The sequence below is a fragment of the Oenanthe melanoleuca genome, chromosome 3 (assembly GCF_029582105.1).
Source record: "Oenanthe melanoleuca isolate GR-GAL-2019-014 chromosome 3, OMel1.0, whole genome shotgun sequence".
In the NCBI taxonomy this organism is placed as follows: domain Eukaryota; kingdom Metazoa; phylum Chordata; class Aves; order Passeriformes; family Muscicapidae; genus Oenanthe; species Oenanthe melanoleuca.
In genome coordinates, this window is record NC_079336.1 from 82,766,534 (window position 1) to 82,789,990 (window position 23,457).

Below are 23,457 nucleotides of genomic sequence, written 5' to 3' on the forward strand. Positions count from 1 at the left end.
ACTTAAATATGTTATTGCCACAGAGGAACCTTGTTCTGCTTGAGTTATGCTGAGTACACTCATAAACCAAAGCAGCCACAGTTATGAAGAAATGTTCTTCAAAAACCTCATCCTTAATCTCATTTGAGTATGAAACTAAGGGATGGACTTTTTAAGCAGGCCCTCTTGAAACCTGCCCAAAAGATTAATGTGTAAATGCACAGAAAGCTCTGCAAGCTCTTGAATGGAGACATTTTATTTCCAAATAACCACAGGAGTAACAGTTTGTAGCAAAAAGATGATTAATGGTATTGTGGCCAAGTAAGGCGAGTCCCTAAACTTGACAGCACAGTATTTGCATATTACCTCGATGTCAGATTTTTTCACATTACCTTTGTTTATTTTTACTGGATGAGGCACAAGAAAAGCATGATGTTCGCTTAAATCTCCACAAATCCAAACATCTGAAGCTACATTGCTCCACTTTCCTGGCTCTGTTCCTCTCTGAAGGCATGCTGCCTGCATGCTCACTCTCGTTTTTCCCACGAACTACAGGGTAGGCCAAAATACCGTTTGCAACTGGTAACTCCTAGGCACACTGGGTTCCAGTTAATGTGACAACTGGACATTTCATAATGCTTGAAGCATCCGTGGCATGAATAATATTAGCAGAAAATATAAGGAGCATTTTTTTGTTTTCCACAGGGTCGATTTTATTAAATTCGGTGGAAGTACCTTATGATGACAAAAAAGGTAAGTTACATGGAAAACTGATTGTGACACCCATGACAACAGTATCAGAGTGGCAGGTAGGACATGCCTGGATGTGCAGAAGCTGAGCACCTCTCTGAGCACCTCAGGGAGGTTCTTCACTTCCATCATCACGGGCTGCTACGCAATGGCGCAGTGCTGCATCCCCATCAGTGGGACAATGACACAGCCACTGGCTGGCATGTCTGTGGGAAATCGAGCTGCATCTTTCAGTATTTGGTTTTCTGGAGCTGAAGGCACAAGCCAGTTCATCAGAAGCAAAGTTGGAGGAACCATCTTGGCAACTGCTGGGTCAGTGGTTACCTCCCCTCCTGCCAGCATCACTGACGGATGGACCGTTCAGCTTCCCATTTCTGGGAAAACCACCTTCTATCTGACCATGATATCCTGCAGCACTGAACAACTCAGCAGGAAGGAAACCATCCCTTGGAGCCAGGCCTAGGGAGCAGTCTGAGGTGACTGAACCAGCACAAGTACCAAGAGCCACTGGGCTGGTGGCAGCAGCCACCCTGCAGGTGGCAGGCGCCAGGGCAGTGCTGTGGGACACCCAGATGGGTGCCACAGCTGTCCCTCTGGGCACACAGCAGCCCCCCTCAGCCAAACAAGCAGGGAGAGGCGCCGCAGCTCCACATGCCCATTGCATAATTGTCAAATATGCCTGTAATACAATTGAGTCAGAGGGAATTATTGCCGCAGCACAGTTGCTTTGGGAAGCCTTCCTCTTGTAGGCTGAACAGCAACTATCTAATCTCTCTTGGTTTGGCTGAAAAAAGATCATGGCAATGATGTCTTTTCACTAAAAAGGATTGTTTCCCACTCTGCTGTCATTAAAAAGAAATACAAACTAGCCAAACTCATTCTTTACCAAGACACTCTGAAAACGGAACATTTTTTGGACAAAATAACTGTAATTCAAACTGCAGCAGCCAGTGCTGTGCCTGCTTTGGTACCCAGCCAGTGAATTTTAAAGTAAACACCCTCCAGGACTGTTCTCCATTTGGATTTATTAGTCATTACCAAGAAAAGATAATTAGCACTTCTGAAGCACTGTGCTAATCAGCAGCACCAAGTGTTTCCAATGGAAACGGCCGGGGTCCTTGCGAGGCGCAGGATCGGCAGCTCTGCTCTGCTCTGCTCTGCTCTGCGTGGAGCAGCTCAGGGTGGGCAGCCCCTCAGCTGGCAGTGCTCTACCTACTGCTCCAGTGGTGCTAATGACACTGTACACGGGATCGGGCAGGGAGGGGAGCTGCTCCCTGGCCTGTGGGCTTCTCCTTCTCTTACCCTGGAGGAGAGTCATTTTTGTTACAATATACAATCCTCCTTGCTGGTCAAAGGCAACGGCACATACTACTCCTTTACTGCACAACAGGAAAACAGAAGGTAACTATTTTTTCTTTTTGCATGCACTCTGCCAAAAAAATGGAAAAGAACCTTGTGGTGGAACAAGAGGAATGTGATACTTTAGGCAAAAATGTGGGCTTTTTATCTTCCTTTCAAAACTAATGAATGAGAAAACTGTTCAGACTCAAGTCAGTGCTAAAACTTGCAGAATTGGTTCTCTGAAGTTTTTGTTCCCCAAACTTCCATTACTTATGATCTGTAATAATAATACAAGAGATGGGATGTAAATCTTGTCCTCTTAAATCTCAAACCTTGAGCATTAAGCATGTCAAGCTCCCTACCACACTTATTATTGAGCCCAGGGAAGTAAGATTATCAGATTTTATCAACATTGCTATCTAAATAAATACTACACTACCTAGGCTTGTCTGAAGCAGTTGTCTTTATTTTTCTGTATCTGGAAGTGTGAACAAAATCCATGCTGAGTGAAAGAGGTAGCATGTAAGTTTGGGAAGACTTCTGTTTTGGTGAGCACAATTAACAAATACAGCTGGGGGATTTACCCCCAAAGTACTTGTAAGTCTGCAACAACCACTCTCTTTCCTGCATAGAACAGAGCATTTCAAGCCAGTACAACACCCTTCCAGCCAAGAGGTACTTTGCATCCTCTGGGAAGCATGCAGGAAATCTCGGCATTGAGTCCAGTATGCATGCAAAGTACTTTGCAATTGTTGCAGGGGCTGTGGTGTGGTGAGCTGGTAGAGGGTACCATACCTCTCTGATTCTGATGGCCTTTGCTCATGTAATCTCCCCTACCACACACAGAGCAGAGGCTCTTAGGATTGAGATTCCAATGCCAGCAACACTCATTAAGGCACACAAGATGGGACCACCCTGGCAACATCCAACTTGTTGATGCACTCAGAGCATCCATGAATGTTTGTCCTCTTCCAGGGAGATGAGTGCTGTGGCAAGTCTGATTATCATCAGGATGAAGTTTGCCTGATCACAAAAACGTGATGGGCCGGTGGCTGTTTACAAGCTGCGCGTGCAGAAGCAAATGGATCTGTGAGTGTTTGCTTTTCAGCTGCTGCTGGGAAACAGGCACCCTCCTGCCAGGTCACACAGCAGCTACACTACAGACCTCTCCAAGCAGCTCCTCGGCCGCTGAGGTGGATGCACAGCTCGCACTCCAAAGCTGCCCAGTACACAGGAGTTGCTATGGCAGTGCTCTGCAAATATACATTGCACAAGGGAGCAGCGACGTGCGACCACACCGACTCCTCTTTTGTGTCCTACACACAAGGTTCCTCTCACCCTGGGAACTGTGGAGCAGAACAAACACCAGAATATAGTATCTGTCTATCTATCAAAATATATCTCTGCTTAAGTCTATTGTCAGATTGCATCTGACTGTGGGACTGGGTTTAAAACACCTGGGTAACAATTTACATACTATGTCAACAACAGCATCTCTCCCCCCGCTTCCCTCTCTCCCCCCTGCAGTGCAGAGCCAGCCGACTTCATAGCATCCTTCTCAGCAAAACGTGTCTCAGCTGCATCTTTTTGTCTTCATGAAACTCCTTTAATTCTGGTGCTTCAACACCTACTCCTTCCTCTGCTGCTGCTCGAAATGCAGCCAGGGAACACCGTCTCCTTGGAAACCTGCCCTGGCCTAAAAAAGTCCATTTGGGTGCCTGTGTGGCACTGGAAAGCCAGAGAACCCATGGGCTGAGCACCTTTCACGGCTGAGCTGCTTCCACCTGGAGTGAAATCAGCCTAGATCAGATCTGGAATCCCTCAGTGAATAGATAAATAAGCTGGGCTATTGCATCTGCATCATTTAAGTGGAAAAAATAAAACTATTGGCCTGGGAGTGCAGCAGGCTGCTGCGAGGAACCTGAGAGCAGAGTGCTTCTCTTGGTGCAGGCATTGGGAGGGAAGGCTGGGGGCGGGAGCTCTCTGATGGAGTGGGCTGGGAGCAGCACAAGGGCCCAGCTCTCCATTAGCCTGCAGATTCCAAATAACTGTAAACAACACCGACTTCAAGTCTGCTGCCAGAGCCTCAGGCTCTGTAAGAAACAACCCCATCTTATTTATTGCCTGAGGATATTATTATTTCCAGAGCAAACTAGTTGTGGATCACAATACTGGGCACAATTATAGTACAAAGTGTGCTTTAGTGCAAACTTACTTATGAAATAGTCACAAATCTTCTTTGGACAAAGATGGGTGCAAAGCCCCAACCTTTTTTTACTTTTTTTTGTAGGAAGTGCAGCAAATTCCTGCATCATCTTTACCTTGGTCCCAAGGGCTGGTTCTCGTGTGACACCTCACTGCCAAGGCCTTAGGGAGGTCACACAGAGCTGAGGAGCAGCTCAGCAGGAGCTGTGCCAGCTGTGTCCCCTCCCTGGCCGTGCCAGCCAGGCTGTGTGCATCAGAGGCTCCTCACTATTACATCTGATAGGAGATGCAAAATGATGCCACAGAAAGCTTAACTCTATACCTCTAATGTGAAATTTCTGTGGACAATCCAAAGATGTAGTTCTAAGGAAGAAGCAATTCATATACACACATACTGCCTTTAGCACACTTTCCCTTTAAAAACCGCTGCCTTCTTTTGCATCATCAAAAAAAGGATATGAAAATGTTTTGTGCCAGGAATGGTAATGCAGTAGGGCACAGAGTTCAGTCACTATATACTGGTAAACACTATATTCCTCACTAAACTGATGCAATAGGTGATTAATAAGAATGAAGCTCAGAGACTATAATTAGTTACTTCACGTAAGGCCTTTCAATAAATATGTAAGTGGAGATAATTTATATGTTTTTAATACTACTCCAAGTGTGAACTGATTTGGTCTTTGGTCTTTCTGCTTTTGTGAATTATACTGCAATAGCAGCTTTATTTTTTAAAAAGTATTTTTAATTTAAATTGGTCTAGGCAAGTGCTACACTAAATGTAGTGAGCATATACAGTATATAAAAGCAAGGCAGGAAAAAGGATTATCAAAATAGATGAAATAATTTTGTAAACAGCATATATTGCATGTCTATTTGGTGCAATTGTCATTCTTGTCCTGTCAGATCTGTGGGGAGACAGTCACATATTTAAACACAACTTAACAAGTTGGTTGGTGAATTTACTCCTATTTAGAGCAGGTCTGAGCTTTAATTCAGGGCTTGGGGGTTTTATCTTCAATGAACACTGAAAGGTGCAAGTGCTTTGAACAGCTGTACCCTAGCACGGTCTTTTTACCAGTCACCTTGAACCAACACTTGGAAATAAGCCTTTGCTATTAACTTGAACAGGAGGTTAGACAGGCACCTGTGAAGAAAAAGGCATTCTCTGATTCTGCCTATTGCAAATTCTTCTACAGTTTGGCTTGTCTAAGCTAAGCCTGTAGACCTGAGCCCCATCCTGGAATTACTTAGCCCAGATCCAGGTCACAATGGCACTTTTTTGTTGGGCTTTCTCTTTGTTTGTCTGCTTGGTTTTGGTGTCTGTCCATGCAAAGAAAGTGCATATCTGCAGGGAAAAGCTTCAGAGCTGCCTGGGTATGACGGTGAACGGAATGACAGGACTGCTGGATTCAAGGTCCAGGGCAGTGAGGAAACATTCGATGGCTGCTTCGTTTTTCCCCTGAGCTTGCAAGACCTCTCCCAGGCCGTTCCAGGCAATGTGGCTGGTGGTCTGGATCCGGATGGCATCTCTGAGGACCTTCTGGGCCAGCTCCCTCCGCCCAAGTCTGTTCAGCACCAGGCCCTGTCAACAAACAAGTGATGAGCAGTTAACAACAGAGCAGAAGAGAGGAAGAAATGGAGCATCCCAAGTTTCAACAAGGCACCCCATGAGTGCAGGCACAGGAATCCTATGGAGGGGGCATCTCCACCCATTTCTGAAGAATAAAAGTGATCAGTTGTTAAGTTCTGTGTTTTTTGATAGTGATGCACACTTTGAAAAGCAATTGTGAAAGTATTTTTTTAAAGCAGATTCAGATTCAGCTCTGCAAGTGTTCCTGCTGTGTGTTACTGGGAGAGTGTTTACTGATACTATACAGAAGAAAGGTTACAGGCCCTTTAAGCATCCCTCTCTCCATGCCCAGAAAATATACACAGATTCGACTGCAGCCAGTATCTGAATTCATTCCTGCATATATGCAATATCCAGCTGAGGCTGAGGTAAAGTCTCTCATCTCCTACATCCTGACCACACTGAGATATTTCTTCTCAACAAACCGGGTGCAGAGGGATGTGGTCTCCTTCCAGGCTTCTATGGGCAGGCTGTACGTACCAGCATGGGATATAACAGCTTTGTCCTCCTGCACTTCAATCCTAAAGATCCAAAAGCAGTGTGGGGGAGGAGAAGGATGGAGGAACCTTGTTTAAAAAGCTGTCCTTAGGGTAAGAAAAGACACAAGTGGGTGTAACCATCTGGAAGGAACGGGAGGGGGAGGATGAAAAAACTGTTAGGAAGAACATGTTTTCCTATAGGGCTCTCATGGATGTGTCTGAACCCACAAAGCACCTAATGAGCCAGGGTCCCTGTTAATTACACAGCAGCCAACCACACCGAGCCCAGATGGCCAGATGGGCTCTGCAGGCTACAGAATATTCGTGGGCATTCCTCTGCTTCGTCCTGAAGGTGCACACACCAGGATGAACCTTCCACCAGCTTCATCCAGGTGTGGCTTCTGGAAGAAGCAGCCAGCACTGCCATGTCACCTGCCAAGCTCAGCATGCCCTCTGCCTGCACTCACCCATGGAAATGCTAGCAAGTGAGATCACTGCCTGACTTCAGGCTTTTCCACCTATGCAGTAGGTAGGTGAATGCATATATATATAAGGAAAAGCATTAACTTAATCTATTGCCTTTAGTGCATGTGGAAAGATGTAAGAAACCTGTAATCTCTCACAACTAGAACCCAAGTAAATTTCTGATGAAAGAATGGTGATGCTTTTAGAAACAGTGAGGATTTTTTTCTTGTTTTTGTTTTGTCTGCGTTTACAAAAGTGCCATTAAACACAGAGTACATCAACATCCTTAAGGCCAGTGATAGTACTAATACCTACAGAAACACATTAATTTGCCTGAGAAAAAGATTAAGTAACATCCATTTAATCAAATATTGGCGGTGCTATGAAAAGCTTCACTGCCTCTTTCCTGCCCAATAACCTTGACCTGAATAATCAACTTGGTATCAAATCTGATCATTTAGAGATGGAGCTGTAGGTTCCTCTCTATGTAGGAGAATGACAAGGCAACAGGGTCTGATCTTACAATCCCCTTGGGAGCAGCATACGTGGCACAGAGGTTCCCTGGTGGGAGAGGCTGGTTCCCCTGGAGGTAGCTGCCTGGAGATAACTGCAGGCACGTAACGACAGACTGGAAGGAATTTGTGCAATTATAATTTGAGTCACCCGCTTGACAGGGATAATGAGACGTAGAAAGGGCAAGTAGTGTGGCCATAGCAAATCTGCTGCTGAGCCAAGAACAGACAGGAGCTATCTCAGCTCGAGTTTGTACTCGACCACAAACCCACTCTTCCTAAAATCTCTTCCTGTTGTGCTGACCCAGCAGAGCCGATTGTGCTCTCTGGTGGCCGGGGCCCCAGCGCTGTCCTCACCCTGACACAGCAGCATCCAGTGCTCTCAGAGGGCTGCTGGCCCTGGAGGCACAGGGGCCAGCGAGCCCGTGCAGCTGCTGCCTGTCATCCTTCTCCAACGAGGAGGGGAATTCCCTGCCCGGCTGACATCTCGCGCCTCTCAACAATGCTGCAGTGAAATCCACCTCATCGTAAACTGCTCGTGCACGCAGCTCCCCTGCATGCCCAGCACCCTTGCTGCTCAGGAACAGAGCCTGCTGTGGATCCCTGCCGTGGCTCCCATGTTGGCTGTGCCTGTGCTGGAGGCCAGCAGGAGCACTGGGTTCTGCACACCCAGATGCTGTGCCCACCGGGGGCAGATGTCCACCAGAAGTGCAGCTCATGTGAAAATTTCCTCTTTGGTATTCAGTGCTTTCAAGCTTGCCAGTTTAGCTGACAGAACATCTGTGAACCCTTGGAGAGAGCTATTCCAGGCTCCCCAAAGCCAGGGGAAGGCCTCCTGTTGATGCTGCAATATACTGCAGAAGTGAAAAACTGCTATGCTTTTGGAGGAAACATTTGCTAAAGGAGTTTGAGATTTTCACCTCCTCCTTGCTTACATGCACAATTGCTGCTGCCAAATGCTGCCCAGGTCCATGCCCTTCCCAGGCATGCCAGCATCCTGCTTCCCCCTTGTGATGCAGAACAGCCCCACGTCCTGTCCTGCACATGTACCTGGACTTCCATGCAGCGTGGGCACAGGACACTGAGCTCCAGGCCTCAGCCCAAGAGCAGGCTGGGGTTTGGCCAACCCAAGTCTGCCAATGCTCCCCAGCCCCAGCACAGAGACCGACTCCTCTGCCCAGAGAGAGCTGTGACAGATGGTGTCAGCCTTTTAGCAAGGCTTAGCTGAAGCGGCACAAATATGCTGCTGATGTTTAAAGGACAGGTTGAACATCATTAATTCTGTGTGCAGGAGAGTTTCTGGCTTTGCATTTCCTCTCTCCCCTCCTCCCCGCACCGCTCCTTGCAAACCACAAGCGTTTTGAGAGCTGGAGGCTGCACAAACCTCAAGCCTCAGGAAGATGCAGCACTGAGCACTTGAGTTTTTGTTTCTCTGAGGTATTTGCACTTGAGAGCTTCTCCTTGCTACCGAATTTCTCATTTCCCCATGGAGTCTGGCTTGCTATAAACAATGCCTGCATGTTGTTGCTATGTAGGTCCACTTGGAACCTGCCTAGAGTGCAAAAGAAAAAAAGTGATACCTAAATTCAGAAAGCCACCCACTGACAGGCAATTTGCATTTTTATCTCGAAGATTTTTTTAAAAAAGATTTTTCTAATGAAAGTTCAGCTCCTGAGTTTCTATGGAAACTCATCTGCTTGGTGTGCATGCATAATTTCATAAAGTCAGATCACAGGAAGATGAGCAATTAGTATAAATACAAGCAGGAATGTGATTAAGGGTTTCATCCTCTTATTCCTGAAGATGGGGGGTGGGACTGGGTTTTGTTGTCTTTCCTCAGTTTCTATTTGTCTTTTTGCCAAAACAATGCTGAAACTGGTGTACAAGGTAGCCTGACTCCTCTGCCACCTCCTGGCTAGCACTGGCACTTCTGGTTTTGCCCAGTGATTTTCCTCCCAGAGATGACAAGTACCTTTAAGTATGGCCCTCTCTGTCAGTGGTGCTGGTACTGAGTCAGACTCTAAGGAGCAATGAGGACAGGCTTATTTTTAAACTCCAGCAAATTAAAAATAGTAAAAAAAAATCCCAAACCAACTCAGAAGGTGAGTGGGAATAATTTTTCCTTCAAGCTCCTGCAGCCCCATGTCAGCCACGCACAAGCATTTCATGTTCTGCTTGCACCAATGCAGCTGCACAGCTGGAATGGGAATTCACTCACTCACTCCAGGTCTGGGGGTAACCTCCACCAATGAATTGGGTTTCCTCTTGAGCTCTGAAGATGCACCTGGGTGCTGCAAGCAAAGGCACAGAGGTGAGGGAGAGGACGAGGCAGCCGTAGAGAGCGCTGGGAGCTCTGGCAGCAGCTCACCCAAGGTGAAAGGGCTGCGGCACAGCGACCGGGACAGTCCAGCAGGGCACCACGGGGACACGAATCTGCTCTGCTGATTTACTGCGCCTTATGCTGACAGCTGGACTCCTGAACTGATGGGTTTTAATTTCAGGGAACAGAGGGTGCCTATGGGAAGCTTTTTCAAAGGTATTTTTGACCTCGTCTGCATGCAAAACAAACAAAACCTAAACCACTTCTATGGTGACACTGGACTGGACTCCCTTGCCTTCAGTGATGTGATACTTAGTAACTGATACTTGAGTGAGGCTATTTTTGTTTAGAATAGGAGAGCCGTATTTCAATTTAAGTTAGACGTGAAAAAAAGTGACTTACTTTCAATTTTCACTAATAAAGAAAGTGAGCATAAGCCACGCTTGAAATGTCACTTTTAGAAGGCTGTGAAATTTCTACCTGTGCCTTTATTTCCTTAGAGTTTGACAAAACCTCTTCAAATGTAAGCCCATAAAATTCCCAGAAAATAGTGCAGGAAAGACATTGTGGAAGACTACAAAATAAGCCTCACGTACAAGCTGGAGTTTATTTTTAGTAATGAAAATCAAAACTTCCTTTGCAAATGTTTAGTTCAAACACCTGATGAGCTGCAGGGAGTTGTCTCCTTCCAAATAGGTAGCACAGATTAGCTAGTTCTTTCCTTTAGGGATTGTATTGGAAAGAGATGTCCAGAAAAACATTTCATTTCATTCCTGGAAAGTTGCTTTTTGTTGTATTTGCAAGGTCATCTCATTTTTGGAGAATTTGTATAGGTGGACTAGACTCTACCCTTTACAAATGGATTTTAATAATCACATTAAATGCAAATTCTTACTGTCTTTTCATGAGACTAATTCCAAAGTGAGGTTGTCTCTGATGCTTGTCTGCATTTAGCAGAACATTTCTGCTATTATTGTCTGAATGCCCCAAGAAGTTTCCAGAATGAATCAGACTTTGCTGCTGGGCTTCCTTAAGTACATTATTTAATTAATTTCCAGGTAAATGCAGCATCCTTACTGCCTAGTCCAATCTGCAATGTGTGGACATGCCACTTGTGGTGAGCAGGAGGGTAATCAGCAGCTGGCAAATGCAGGGCATGCTGCAGAAAAGTGATCGTTCCAGAGTGTGCTTATTCAGCAGAACCCTACAAAAAGCCTTTCAAGATGCATTTGGCATTTGGTGATAACAGTCTCATGTAACAGAAAAATCCGCACTGCTACAGGGCACCACACGCTTCTGTAATTATTTAGCAATCAGAGTAAGTTGTAAGCAAAATCTGTTGAATAAACCATAAAATATCAGTGTACTTTTGGAAAATGGCAAAGATTAACCCTGGAAATCCTAGGTCTCCCAGAATAAAGAGAGACATATAAGCAGCCAGTTGCTCTGTGATTCTTTCCCCTTGCATTCACAACCCTCTCCACCTCTGAAGAACCAGGATTTTTTTTAGCTGTGAGCAGTGCAGTGAGTTTTTGTTCCACTGTCACTTAGCCACGCAGTGCCTGGCAGCGTGGGGTAGCTAATCACCCATTTTGCTGATTCAGTCCAGGCTGTGGTGAACCTGAGCTATACATTTGAGCTCTGTTTTCTGAAAAGGCACTGTAGGAGTACAGGGAGCAATCAGGGTCCTCTCACTGAACCGAGTTAGAAACCACATCTTCATTTCTTGCCCTAACAAAGGATGACTGGGATTCAATTCTGGGAGAAAGCTTGTCTTTCAGTGTTTCTGCTCTCGCCTTTGTTGAGAGCAGCTTTTCCTCCTATTCCCTCCCCCCTCCATCACCTCTGCCCAAGCTGCTGCATCCCCTGTCAGTCAGTGACGCTGAAGTGCTGCATTTGATAAAGCAGAGGAGGGGAAGGAGATGGGAGGAGAGGGAAGGCAGGCAGGGCCACTGCAAAACACAGAATGTGGAAAGGAGAAATGAAGGAACAGCACTGGTGAGGGGGAGCTGGCAAGTGCTGGGAAAAGCAAAAAAAAACCAAGACTGCATCACAATTTGTAGCCCTTGTGCACTGCCTGTGGGTTTTAACTCGGTAGGCTCAGCCTGGAGACTTCAGCTCCAGCACTGCAGGCACAAAAGGAAGCATTGCCTTTGTTGTTTAAACTTCACTGCAGCCTCTTCGTGTGCTACAGAGAGTGTGAGGGAAGGGAAGCAATGAGACTGCAAGGAGGTATCAGGAGAGACAGACTGCCTGAGCATGAAAACAGTGACAACTCAAGCCCACCAGAGACCTGGGCACATGGAAATGCTTAATCAATCACGGTGAGGTAGCGCTTGCAGGGAGAGAAGAAAAGGCAAAAGAAAGACAAGACCAAAAGTGGTGAAGTCCTGAAGAGAGGGACATCCCCTCCCTTAGCTTCCAGTGTGTTTTCCAAGGCAGTGAGTAATTGGAAAGGCAGCATCTCGCCCAGGCCCCCGTGAGGCCACGGCCCCCCTGCCGCAGAAGGGAAGCGCTGTGCCCTGCTGCACACTGCCCTCTCCCAGCCCTGCTGTCTCCATCTGAGCTCATCAAATGTTAGCAGGGATGTTTCCACCGTGTTTGAAGCTTAAACGTGATAAAACATTTATTGACATAAAAAGCAAACCCTAAGGCAGCATTTCAAACCAGGAGGCTCTGATCTCTTCACAGGGAGGCTCATACAAGCCTAGGGAGAATGAAGAGTTTTTCTGCCTTGTTGGATTGTCGTCACTTAAGCTTCATGCAAAGCAGAATCGTTTGCTGCATGCTGAATATTCTCTAGACAGTTCTTCCTTTGCTGAGACTTACATGGAGATGAAGCAGGAAGCAAGGAAACTTAACAGAATTCCTCAACCACATATCTGAGAGTAATTAAATCCAGTATTTGTTTCACAGTCTCTTTTCCTAGGGAAGGAAAGATTTCTCCCAGCCCTGATCTTGGTAGTTGTCACAGTAATGCTGCAATAGAGAACACAGGAGATGCAACTACGACTCAGGCTTATGGTGTTGTCTGTAAAAATATACACCAAAAGAAGCTTCTAAACTAATCATAAGTAACAATTCAGAACACATAATTTATAACACAAGGTCTCGATTCTGCTATGCACTTTACTGGCTTCCCTGGCAGAAAGCCTTGTTGAAATTAGTGACATTCAACCTAAATATATCCAAGTATTTCAAAATCTGTGCAGAACTGAAACTGATAACCATCAGCAAAGAGAGAAGAGGAATGTAACAGACATGCAGGATGTTGAAGAACAGCAGGTAACCTGCTGGCTAAAGCACTCGACTAGAAAGTAATAGCTGTGCTCCACTGGCTGCTAATACATTTCACATTGAATAATTTGTCATTACTCGGGAACAATTCTGACAGCAGGGACAGGGTCAAGGAATAAGCTTTGGGAAGCAAAGTCCTAGGTTTAAGTGTTCTCAGGCTAAGGAGGCTTGAGAACTTAGGCCTCTCTTGTGCCCAGGGAGTACATGCTAAGTTCTAGCAAATGTTTTTAAGAGGGTAGGGCAGCTGTTAAGCACCACCATTGCTCCAGGGGGGCAAAAACTCTGCCTTTATTTTGATACTAAGCAGGTGCCTATGTTTTGTTGCACCTAACAAGATGTTGCTGCAGATAGCTGGGGAACGTCTAGGCTTAAGAATTGGACACACAATTAATCTGAGTGTCCACAGTGTGCTATGGCTGAGGAATAGGGAATTACTGTTTTCTTAGAGTTCCCTCCAGTGCCAATGCTGGAACTTTCCCCATTTTTTAATGCACTGCTTTGCAACAAAGGAGGAGCTGATGTGCGCATTTCTCATGCATGTTATCCTCTCCTCTGCAAACAGAGTACATCTTGTCTGAGTGCATGAGTCATGAACAGGTTCTCACAGACAACAGCCTCAGCTCTGCTGAGGGTCTCTGAGCCTCAGTCCCACAGACCTTATGGCCAGAGCAAGTGTTGCATTTGGTATGGCACTGAGGAGGGGCACAGCACAGCGAAGACACGCTGACAGAAGCACACAGCATGCCAACGCAGATTACAGCAGATGTCTTCTGAAAGGAGAGCCGAGGTATTTAAAATATCTTAATTTGCTTCGTTTTCCACTACTGGCAGTCTCTGGGATAGCATGTGATTAATGATATCCTCCACACAACTACAGCCAGAGCTGTGCAGCATCGCAGCTGAGCGCTAAGCTCAGCTGAGCTGCTGGGAAACACAGCGAGCTGGGCAGGAACACACTGCTGAGGTCCAGCCAGTGCCTCTGATCCCACAAGGAGTATGCTTCCTCATTGCCTCTTAACACAGAATCTCTCCTAAACCACAAACCTCCATGTACAAAGAGAATTTGTTGACTTACAGTTTGCATTTTCTGTTGCATGCTCAAAAGAGAATGAATGAAGAAACTCCTTGAGAAGGTAAAGACTTGACAAATACTGCACATAACATTAACATAAACGGAAGTTCCAGCAACACTGGAGAGCTGTGATGTTTTCATATTTCCCATTTGTTTGGCAAGAAGGGAATTCTGCTTCCTTCTCCTGACTGTGGCCAGCTTGGTGTGTATTGGGACAGCTTACTGAAAACCTGGAAGTCTTACTAGTTCCCACGGCCCTGTTTGTGCAGCTGTGTCTTATGTACCAGGAGGCAGCACACTCTGCTATTGTGCTACACACTATTTTATTTACTGTATTACTACAGTCTATGACTCTGTCCTGTCCTGCGACAAAAAGCAGCCTGAATAGCACAGAATTTAAACTAATTATAACCAGTTTCCTTGTTAATGAAAAATAGCTTTTGAAGGCTGAAGTATAAAGGGGGTAGTCATTCCACCCCTCCTCCCTTCTGACAGTTCCCTGAAATATAATATATGAGTTCAGCTGCAGACTAACCTGAATACTACAATTTCTAGGCTTTCATTTGATGTTGGAGCAAAGCACAAGAGGAGGACAATGCTGCTTAGTAAAACTGCAGTGGCATCTCAAGGCCTGTGTATACGAAACCATAACTAAAGCTAGCAATCACCTGGAAGATCAGGTTGGAGCTCAGTTGAGAAGCATCTGCTGCAGGTTAAGTTCAGGATAATATCTTTAGATCTGGATGCAAGTTTTATTCTCCAGAGATGACTGAACCACGCCAGGATCTCAGTGGGTTTAGGAAATGTATTGGGTTCTTCCCTTGTAAGGTGTAGCACACACTTTGGAGAAGAGATCAGAGAAAAGCTGGGGAGTTCTGTCTTGCAGGATTTTACTGTGGTTTCTAAAGTTATATAAACAGAGCCTGAATAGTGTGATAATGAGCACCTCAGGGACATGGAGAATAACTTACCATAGCAGAGGAAAGCAAGTGATTGGCACAGATAAACAGGAGCTACAGATTCCCTGGAAACAGGGATAATCCATCTCTGAGAAGCGGAGCACCAGCCCTCCCACTAATGGACTGAAATCTCTGCACTGTGCACCGGATCAGATTTGCTCCTTCCAGCGACCCCAAATGCCCCAGCAGGCCCTGCCTTTCGCTGACACAGGAACTGCAGGAGAGGAAATGGCCACTCAGAGTGCCTAAGTGATGGCTTGTGTCAGGGAATCACTTATCACCTTGTTTGTGATGGCTTCACTGTCTCCTCTGGAAGGAGGAAGAAAGCCTGGTAACTGCAGAGGAAGAGAATGGGCAACAGACCAGCAGAACAACTCTGTCAGCTCCTGACTGGTGCTCAGGAGCCCTCATCCTGCTGCACTGCCAGGGATTTGCTCCGATGGCTGGGCTACAGAAGCTGCCAACTAATTGATGGATTTGCTGGGAGGATGGCAGTGGGGGAGGGTGATTTCTGCAGCAAACAGAAATGAGGAGAACAAAGTGTTTGCAATTCCTTGGACAGTGAGTGAGCTGACACACAAACTTATTAACGTGAAAACAAAAATGCTTATTTCTCCTCTGGGAGCCAGTGACTAGAGGCAAAGCCATGTTCTCTCCCTCAAGCTCAGCTGCTTCAACACAAAAAATTTGAGTTAAGAGGCTGCTCTAAGGATTGCTTTTCCCCAAGGAGAGCTTAGAGCAGTTATTTTGGGATATCTGAAGTACAGGAACATTCCTGGGATTCTGCAATAAGCTTCAGAGTTGGGAAAACAGAATATGCTAATTAGCCATGGTCTGGAAGGAGACTACCAATCATCTCCAAAAGCCAAATGTTGCTCTACTGTTGTCCTCCTTGGTGGAGATGCAAAAGGTATGTGCTGGACAGGCATCATGCCCATCAGGTGAGCTTCTCTTCGGGTCAGATCAGAGTTAGTTTTGGTGGTTCTCCCCAGCCCAGCCCACAACCCACCTGTGTGAGATGCAGGGTACTGCTGCTGCACTGACAGGCAGAAGGCAGCTGTCCTGATTTCCCTCTGCATGACTGGGGATGCTCCCTGCCACCACAGCCTTCCATACAACGAGCTGCCATCACCTGCTGGGGAATTCCAGTGGCGAGCACCGAGCCTGTGCTGCTGGTCCAGCAGCAAGTGCTGCGCTGCTGATGTGCCGTTTTTGGAAGGGTGTAACCAGCTATGTCACCCTGCAGAGCAGGCTGAAAATAGGATTGCACTCACTGTGCCATGTGGCTCAGTGGTATGTCAGGACATGTATTTTTAGGAAATTCCTCCTTTGGGCAGAAAGGGTGAAGAGCTTGGCTTGCTTTGCAGGCTGCTGGCTTTGCCCAGATCTTTCATTCTAGAGTGTGGGAGCATGTCACTCACCAGTCAGTCTGTGGAGGCTCCTAGAGCCTGGATACAGGGCTAGTCCTGGTTACCTCCTGAGCAGGGAGGCTGTGAAAGGGTAAAAGATGACTGGTCTGGGGCTGTGATCTTCTTTGTTTCAATGTATGCATGCTTGCTGTCTCTTTGCTGGTGCTTTCAGAGAGGGAAATGACCTCCAACAGAGAAGGGATAAAGAAAAAAGTAAGGAAGATCAACATCTTGGGAAGACTGTGGTCCCTGAGGAGTAACAATAAAAATGTACCTTTCAGAATGAATGTGTGAGGGGAATAAGGAGCTCAGAGAAGATACCTCATGCAGAGAAGAAACAGAGAGAGAGAAGCAGATGGTAAGTAGGGAATTTGCCTCTGGTGAGGTACTTTCTGGGTGCAGCATAATGAAAAACTGCAGTACATCTCCGGGCCCAGCCAGTTACTGTGTAACAATGCTGTGAAAAGAACAAGGCAAGGTGGTGCTGGACTCAGAGTCAGTGTCTGACAGACACTTGCTGGCTTCCTCTTTTACCCAGAACATCATTCCTATCAGGCAGCATGTGTTCAGCTCCAGCATCTGGGTTGGGATTTTTTGGCAGCTGCACAAAATCTCTGCTATTAAATCCCACCTGCCATTCTCATGTCTGCTCCCAAAGACCTTTCCCTGTTAGCAAATGTTTCAAAATCACACTGCCAGGCACAGCACATCATTGTACAAGCCTACCTCAGGCAAAAACCCTCATGCAAGGTGTCCTTTTAACTTTAGTGGGCTGCAGAAGGGAAAGGCTACAGGACAAGCCTCTAGACAACAGGCAGAAACATTCATTTAGGTCATAGCTTGCACTGAATTCCTTTCAGCACTAACGTGAAACAGCTATTTTCCCTGAATTATCTGAATAATACTATTTTGTCTGTGACATTCTAAGCTTTCTTTTGAGACATGTTCCATGCTGCACTGCGCAGAGAGAATTTATGAACTGTATCTGTCCAAGTGAAGCTGTTCCTTCCCTCTTTAAAATTCTTCCCTTCCCATTTCTTGCTTCTCAGCAGTCCCAGATGAGCAATACCAGTATGATGTGTGCATACTCTATGTTGCTCCACTGTTGAAACAGCTCCTTAGTAAACAAAATGCAGAAATACAGCTTGCTCATCTATCTTGGGTAAGGGATCTACCCACAGAAATAACTGCAATTTTTAATTCTGTACAGGGAGAAAAGGCCTAAACTTCTACATATATAATCTGCTGTAATATTTCACAATCTGATTTTCCCTGGCATGAGCCTAGGCAACGAGGCTGTGCTTCTGGAGCAAAGGACAACATCTCCTGGAAATGAAACAAGCTACTTGATTATGGTATCTCTAAAATTGCAAACAAAAGAGACAATCAGTGCTTTTTGATGTGGACATCTGTCAGCAGAGAAACAACTGCTAATTGTCATGTAATAAGCACACCAGACACTTCCATAGCAGTCATCTTTCTGGAAGTCAAGCATGAAAAAAATGTTACTCATCCAAGCACCACGCATATTTTGTCTGAATCTGGCTGCATTTCTGCAACTGTTTAAAACTCCAAAGTGATACAATGCTTTTTCAAAGACAGATACTTGAGATCAAAATACTTAGCCAAAATATAGCAATCAGTAATGGCTTCTGTTGGCATGTGGTTAAGTTATCTAGCTTTATATTCTAATATTTGCATTTCAGTTTTAGAAGCAATGTAGGTGTAGTGAGAAAAGGTGCTGGTATCTCACATAAATACAAGCACGTGGGATTTGTAGAGAATTGGTTCAGCAGCAGAACTATTCAGTTGCATTTCATTCAGAGAAGTCCTTGCTCCCACAGAAGCACTGTAGGAGCTGTCAGTTTGGCAGCTACATGGCACTACATGAGCTCTGAGCAATGTTACAGCAGCACAGTGCTGTCTAAAAGCCATGTGCAGGGAGGAATAGCTAATTCTCTTTGTATGAAAGGACTGACTCTAGACAGCCTGCCAACTACAGAACCCACACATGCCATTTCCTAAAGCATCTGCACGCCTCCCTTGCAGGCATGGGCTTAACACTTAATGAAGAGAATGGCAAAAAGAGCTGAAACCTCTTCAGGAACAACAGGTAAGGGGATGTCTTCTAATGACTGAACCAGGTTTGAGCCCACCAAGAACTTCTTTGGAGTATCTCTTGTTGAGATGGCACCCAAGCTGCCTGCACTACAGACCAGTTATTTTGGTGTTACAGAGTTTGGCAGTGGTTTAGTGATGGATACTGTACACTGGATGGATACTGGAACAAATTTTCTTGAGAGCTGCCAGAGAACTGCTTGATCATCAATTAAGTGGGCAATACCAATCTCTCACGATTTGCAGATAACCAATAAAAAACTCGACTGTCTAAACATAACAAGCCCGGCAACTGCTGCAATCACACAGAACCATACACATAACACACATTTTAGCACTGCCCAGAGTCCTAAGCAAGAAAAACAAAATAACAAACATTATGAAGCCTTTTTTACCCATAAGGAGTGAACAGCAGGCTTACAGAGCAATAAAACCTCTAGCACTATATCCATTTTCTAGCCTAGCAAAGCCCTTTCATTTTAATGAGGTTGGTCTGCCTTTGTCCCAGGAGGAATGGCCATGGGCACATTAAATAAACCAGCCTGCATCTTTAAGGTGCCCAGGGAGGCAGCAATGTGGAAAAGACCCAGGGTCTCTGGGGACACAAAATGAAGAGGGGGCATCTTCAGTTGCCATTTTGTCAAAGGCTCAACAAAACAGACTCCAGCAGCAGCAGCCCCTGATGGGGAAGATGTACTTGTAAAACATTTACATTTGCAGGATATTTCTAATTAAACTCAATTGGTTTGCACACCTGCTGGGAGTGACTGTTCTGCACCTCATCTCCCACTTCCACTTGAGCACAGAGGATGCAACTGCTGAGGCTACCACACAGCACTGTGTTCCTTTTGTGCACTGACAGTAATTGAGAAAATGGATGGCAGCAGCCTGTTTTGTGTTTGCTACTGTTCTAGGAAGTGCCTAATTTTCTTTTTTTTTTTTTTTCCTTTCTCCCTCCAGAGCATCAGACGTTTTACAGCCCTTTTGCAAGAGTGGATGACTGACAGGGCTTAGTGTAGCTTCCTGACTGTAGGATATGAGGATTGATGTAGTATCAAACCCCTCGGGTCCAAGGAAAGTACTCATACAGATCCTGACTACAATCAGATGGCAAGGCAAAGGATGGTACTGATGGTACCATGACTGGCAGTGCAAGACAGAGCAGCCAGCTATCACTAAACACTTCTTAACCTGTTTTATGGGCACAGCCTGACTCAAGCATTTTAAGAAAGGGTTTAATTGATATTGTGTTATATTGTCTGAGGCATTTATGGTTTTGCCCAGAAAGGTCAGAGACAACCAAACCTTCAGAGAAAGCTGCTAAAACTATGTGGACAGTAAGACTTCTGGCTTATCACTGCTGTCCTAGGCTCCCTTTCTGCATGTTTAGGGAGGCAGCAGTTGTCAGTGAGATGTAAGTCATACCTCAAAAGAATACTTGAATGTAATGGCCTTGTTGTATTGCAGCATTGCCCTGCTGTGAAATGAGAAAAATGCATTTACTGTGCTGAGGCAGCAGGTCAGCATCCCAAATGTTCTCCCCTCCAACAAGCTCACTGGGTCAGAATAATTCTGTTTTGGATTGTACAGGGCAGTCTCCTGGGTAACACGCTTCACAGCAATGCTTGGGGGGAACACGCCCTTGAATGCAAGGCAGTCAATGAGATTTATAATTACTGTGTTTTATAACCTCGTTCATTCAGGCAGGGAAGGATACTGCTGAAGGGAGCTCAAACAAGAGAAATCATCAATCTGCAGCTACGTAAATAACTGTTGTTAATGTGATTTGAATCCCAGATGGCAGAAAGGGCTCTTTTGTCCACTGTGCTGTCCAGAGCCACACAAAAAATGCACACAATGAGTTTTAAACTCAGGTGGCTGTAGGATGTGAAACTCTGACTTCAGCTACCCTCTTCCAGAGAAGGGGATGTAAAATCCACTCTGTATCACTGAAATCTCCTGACTGCATTAAGCAAGGTCTTGGCTGAAGGCCAGGTCCCAGCTGTCCCTGCAGTGATAATGACCACTCTCCCCCAGGGTGCTGGGCACAGGCAGAATCCAGCTGCATTTTCACACATGCACACATGTAAATTGTCTGAACATGGTGGTGTTAATGCTTCTGGGATGGCAAACTGAACCTATAGATGTCTCATCAACAGTGAGCCCCATACAGAATGCATTTTATTTTTGGAAAAGCCTGGAGGTAAAAAAATAAAATCTCCTGGTACAGTTTATCTGATGCTTTGTTTTTGAGTGTCCTTGATGCGTAACAGCATGCTATCATCTCTAAAGATTAAAAACAATCCCTTCTTACTGCTCTGCTGGGTATTTTCAAAGAAATTCATGCACAGATGAAAACAAATAAAAACAATGCTCAGTGGCACTGAAGAGATCCTGGGCTTCCAGTTTCAAGTAGTTTGGAGACTATTTTAAATAAACACAGACGTACTAAATCCTTAGCTATAGCTCCAGCGAGGACATGCAGGCAAAACCCCAGTAGCTTTAACAGGGTGAGGCTGGTTGAGGATTTTCAACAACATCTCCATTCGGTGCTTTTTAGGGTATAGCTTAACTAAGATCTAGTGTTTATAACATGCAACACTGCATTTTCATTATTTCTTAAACTGGAACTTCAAGTTAAATAACAACACCTTTGTTCAGGCTTGGTATAAACAAAAATGCAGAGTAACCAGGTTGGTTTTCATGATGTTAAAGTCTGGGGTTTTTGATGGACTATGGCAAGGATGGAGAAACTCACCCTCTTAACATCAGTGCAGGACTGGGGCCAAAGTGACTGAATTAAACACAGTGTAAACTGAGAGGGCCTCAGGCACTGACTAGGAACACTTCAGCTCGCTTCAGTTAACATGTCTTGTGCTTTTACCCACTTGGCTTCATTGTTCTGAGGACCTGGCCCCATACAAGAACAAAATCCCTTCCCCAGCCCCTGTTCTGCTCCCAGCGTTTGCTGCTGGCTATCTCTGATGGACAGTTGTCGGAATTTTTTAAGGAGAAATCTATGTGACACTGCTGCACTTAGGAAAGTCTGAAAATAGTTTTTTCCCCTTTTTCTTCACTCCTGCTTCTACACTGGTCTTGCTCAGCGTGGAAAGCATTTGACAGGTATATTTGAGGGTTTTGTTTTTAATGGCTGGGCAAAATCATTCCCAAGATCACCTATGAAGCAAAATAACTCCAGATGAACTAGAGTAAGAGGCTTGGGCCAAACACAGGAAGCTGAGTACGTGAATATTGATTTAGGGGTGTTTGTGGTATGGAGGATAACAGAGATAATGCTGAACATAAACCCATGCTCTCTTGATGATAAACACCCCCACAATGCAGTGTCTCACAATGCACAGAAAGGAGGACACAGCAGGTCATGTTCAGGTTATACCTGCTGTAGATTTTAATTCTATTTTTATAAAATCTCTCATTTATTACTAAATTAACCTTATACCTCCTATTCTTCATTTGCTTTTAAGCCTGTATGCTGCCTGGGTGTTGGCACCCCCCTTCATGTTTTTGGACAGTAATATAAAAATCCCCTCATGGCCCTCCCTCACCCTCTTTAAGGCATTAGACTGGTTGCTTTTCTGTGTTTGCTAACCTTGGCCATCCCCTACACTTTGCTGTGAGGGCAGTGCTGCTGGCCACACTGCTGCTAGTTGGCTGCTTGTGCTGTAAAAGCACTACCAGTAGCATTTAAGATGTACAGCACTGCAGAGAGGCAGGTACTTTGAAGGCTTCTTTACCTCTTCTACTTTAACTAGAGATTACTGGAAGCACAGTGGCTTTGGTTTGGGAGAGTTAGTTTATCTTGTCCCTGGTTTACCTCTTGAAGTTTTCCCAGCATACTGGAGGAGTTGTGGAAGCATCAGATCCGTGTGTTGTATGCAGTGAGGGACAGCAATGTTCAAGCATGACTATTTAAGCCTGTCAGAGCTCTATGCAGCAGTCCTAGTCACCTGGGGAAGGGGGTGGCATCCACACCCACAGCTGTTTCTCTAAGTCCCATCCTTGAGAAAAACATTTCAAGCCTAGGTAAGTGTTAAAGGCATGCTATAGACTCTTCTTCCTTGCCCCAAGCACTGGGATCTTCTGCCACAGGTACCTAAAAGCCATCATAATTCCATTTAATCTGAAAGGTTTCACCTTTCACCATCTATGGTATCTGAGCAAAGGAAGTCTCTCCTAAAGTGAGCTCTCTTCTAATAGGAGATGGGGAGAAGCAGTCCTGGTTCTTCTCAAACTGTGACAGGCTCTATGACCACTGAGATGGAAAAAGTTTGCAAATCGTCTAGTTCAAAGTATGCAAAAATAGCAGGGCTGCAATTCCAACCAGGCTGCTCTTCTGTCCCTGTTTGATGACAGCTTGTTAGAGTGAAAATGAGTAGTGCATGACTATCAAGACTTAATCTATTGTAGAATTTTACATGTATGAATTTCATTTGAAAGGATTTGTGCTACATGTATATATCATGACTTGTCACTGCTGCCTGCACCAACACTACATTATGTGAGCATTCTTATTCCAGAGACTAGCTGCATTGATAAAATCACTTAGTACAGCTGACCGAGCTAAAAATAAATATATAAAAAATAAGCTGTCATTTGGCTCAAGGATCTTACATATACACCATTTTTACTTTGTGATGCTGCTATTTTTGATGCTGCTATTTTATATTCTCTGGCTTGGGAAAGCTTATTTCAAACAATGGGTTAGTTGCAAACTACTTCCTTTGATTGTTCTTCCTTCACTATTCAAAGTAAGGAATAAGTTAAAATGATGTGATTCAAGTTAGTCTGAACTGCTGTGTCAGCCAGCAAATAATATAGAATTTCTCAGAGAACACAAAATCTATGAGCTAAGAAAGTTTTCTAATCACTGTTGACTATGGTGAGGTTAAAAAAAATT

General features: G+C 45.1%; 1 protein-coding gene and 1 long non-coding RNA gene across 5 annotated transcripts in view; one reads left to right on the forward strand and one right to left on the reverse strand.

Moving 5' to 3' along the window:
- Window positions 1–217: 217 nt before the first annotated feature.
- TTC7A (tetratricopeptide repeat domain 7A) overlaps window positions 218–23,457 on the reverse strand; it is a 169,877-nt gene continuing 146,637 nt past the window's right edge. For all 3 annotated transcript variants that reach the window (XM_056488737.1, XM_056488736.1, XM_056488738.1), the window contains one exon: window positions 218–5,860. In XM_056488737.1, coding sequence (XP_056344712.1) covers window positions 5,639–5,860 — 222 coding nt within the window. In that variant the 3' untranslated portion in view covers window positions 218–5,638. The remainder of the gene's footprint in view (window positions 5,861–23,457) is intronic.
- LOC130251809 (uncharacterized) lies at window positions 16,373–20,837 on the forward strand. 2 transcript variants are annotated; one of them, XR_008840239.1, is made up of 4 exons: window positions 16,373–16,512; window positions 16,703–16,779; window positions 18,471–18,534; window positions 19,500–20,837. It is a non-coding gene; the product is annotated as an uncharacterized LOC130251809 (long non-coding RNA). The 2 variants fall into 2 exon arrangements; XR_008840240.1 differs by having other exon boundaries at window positions 16,373–16,779.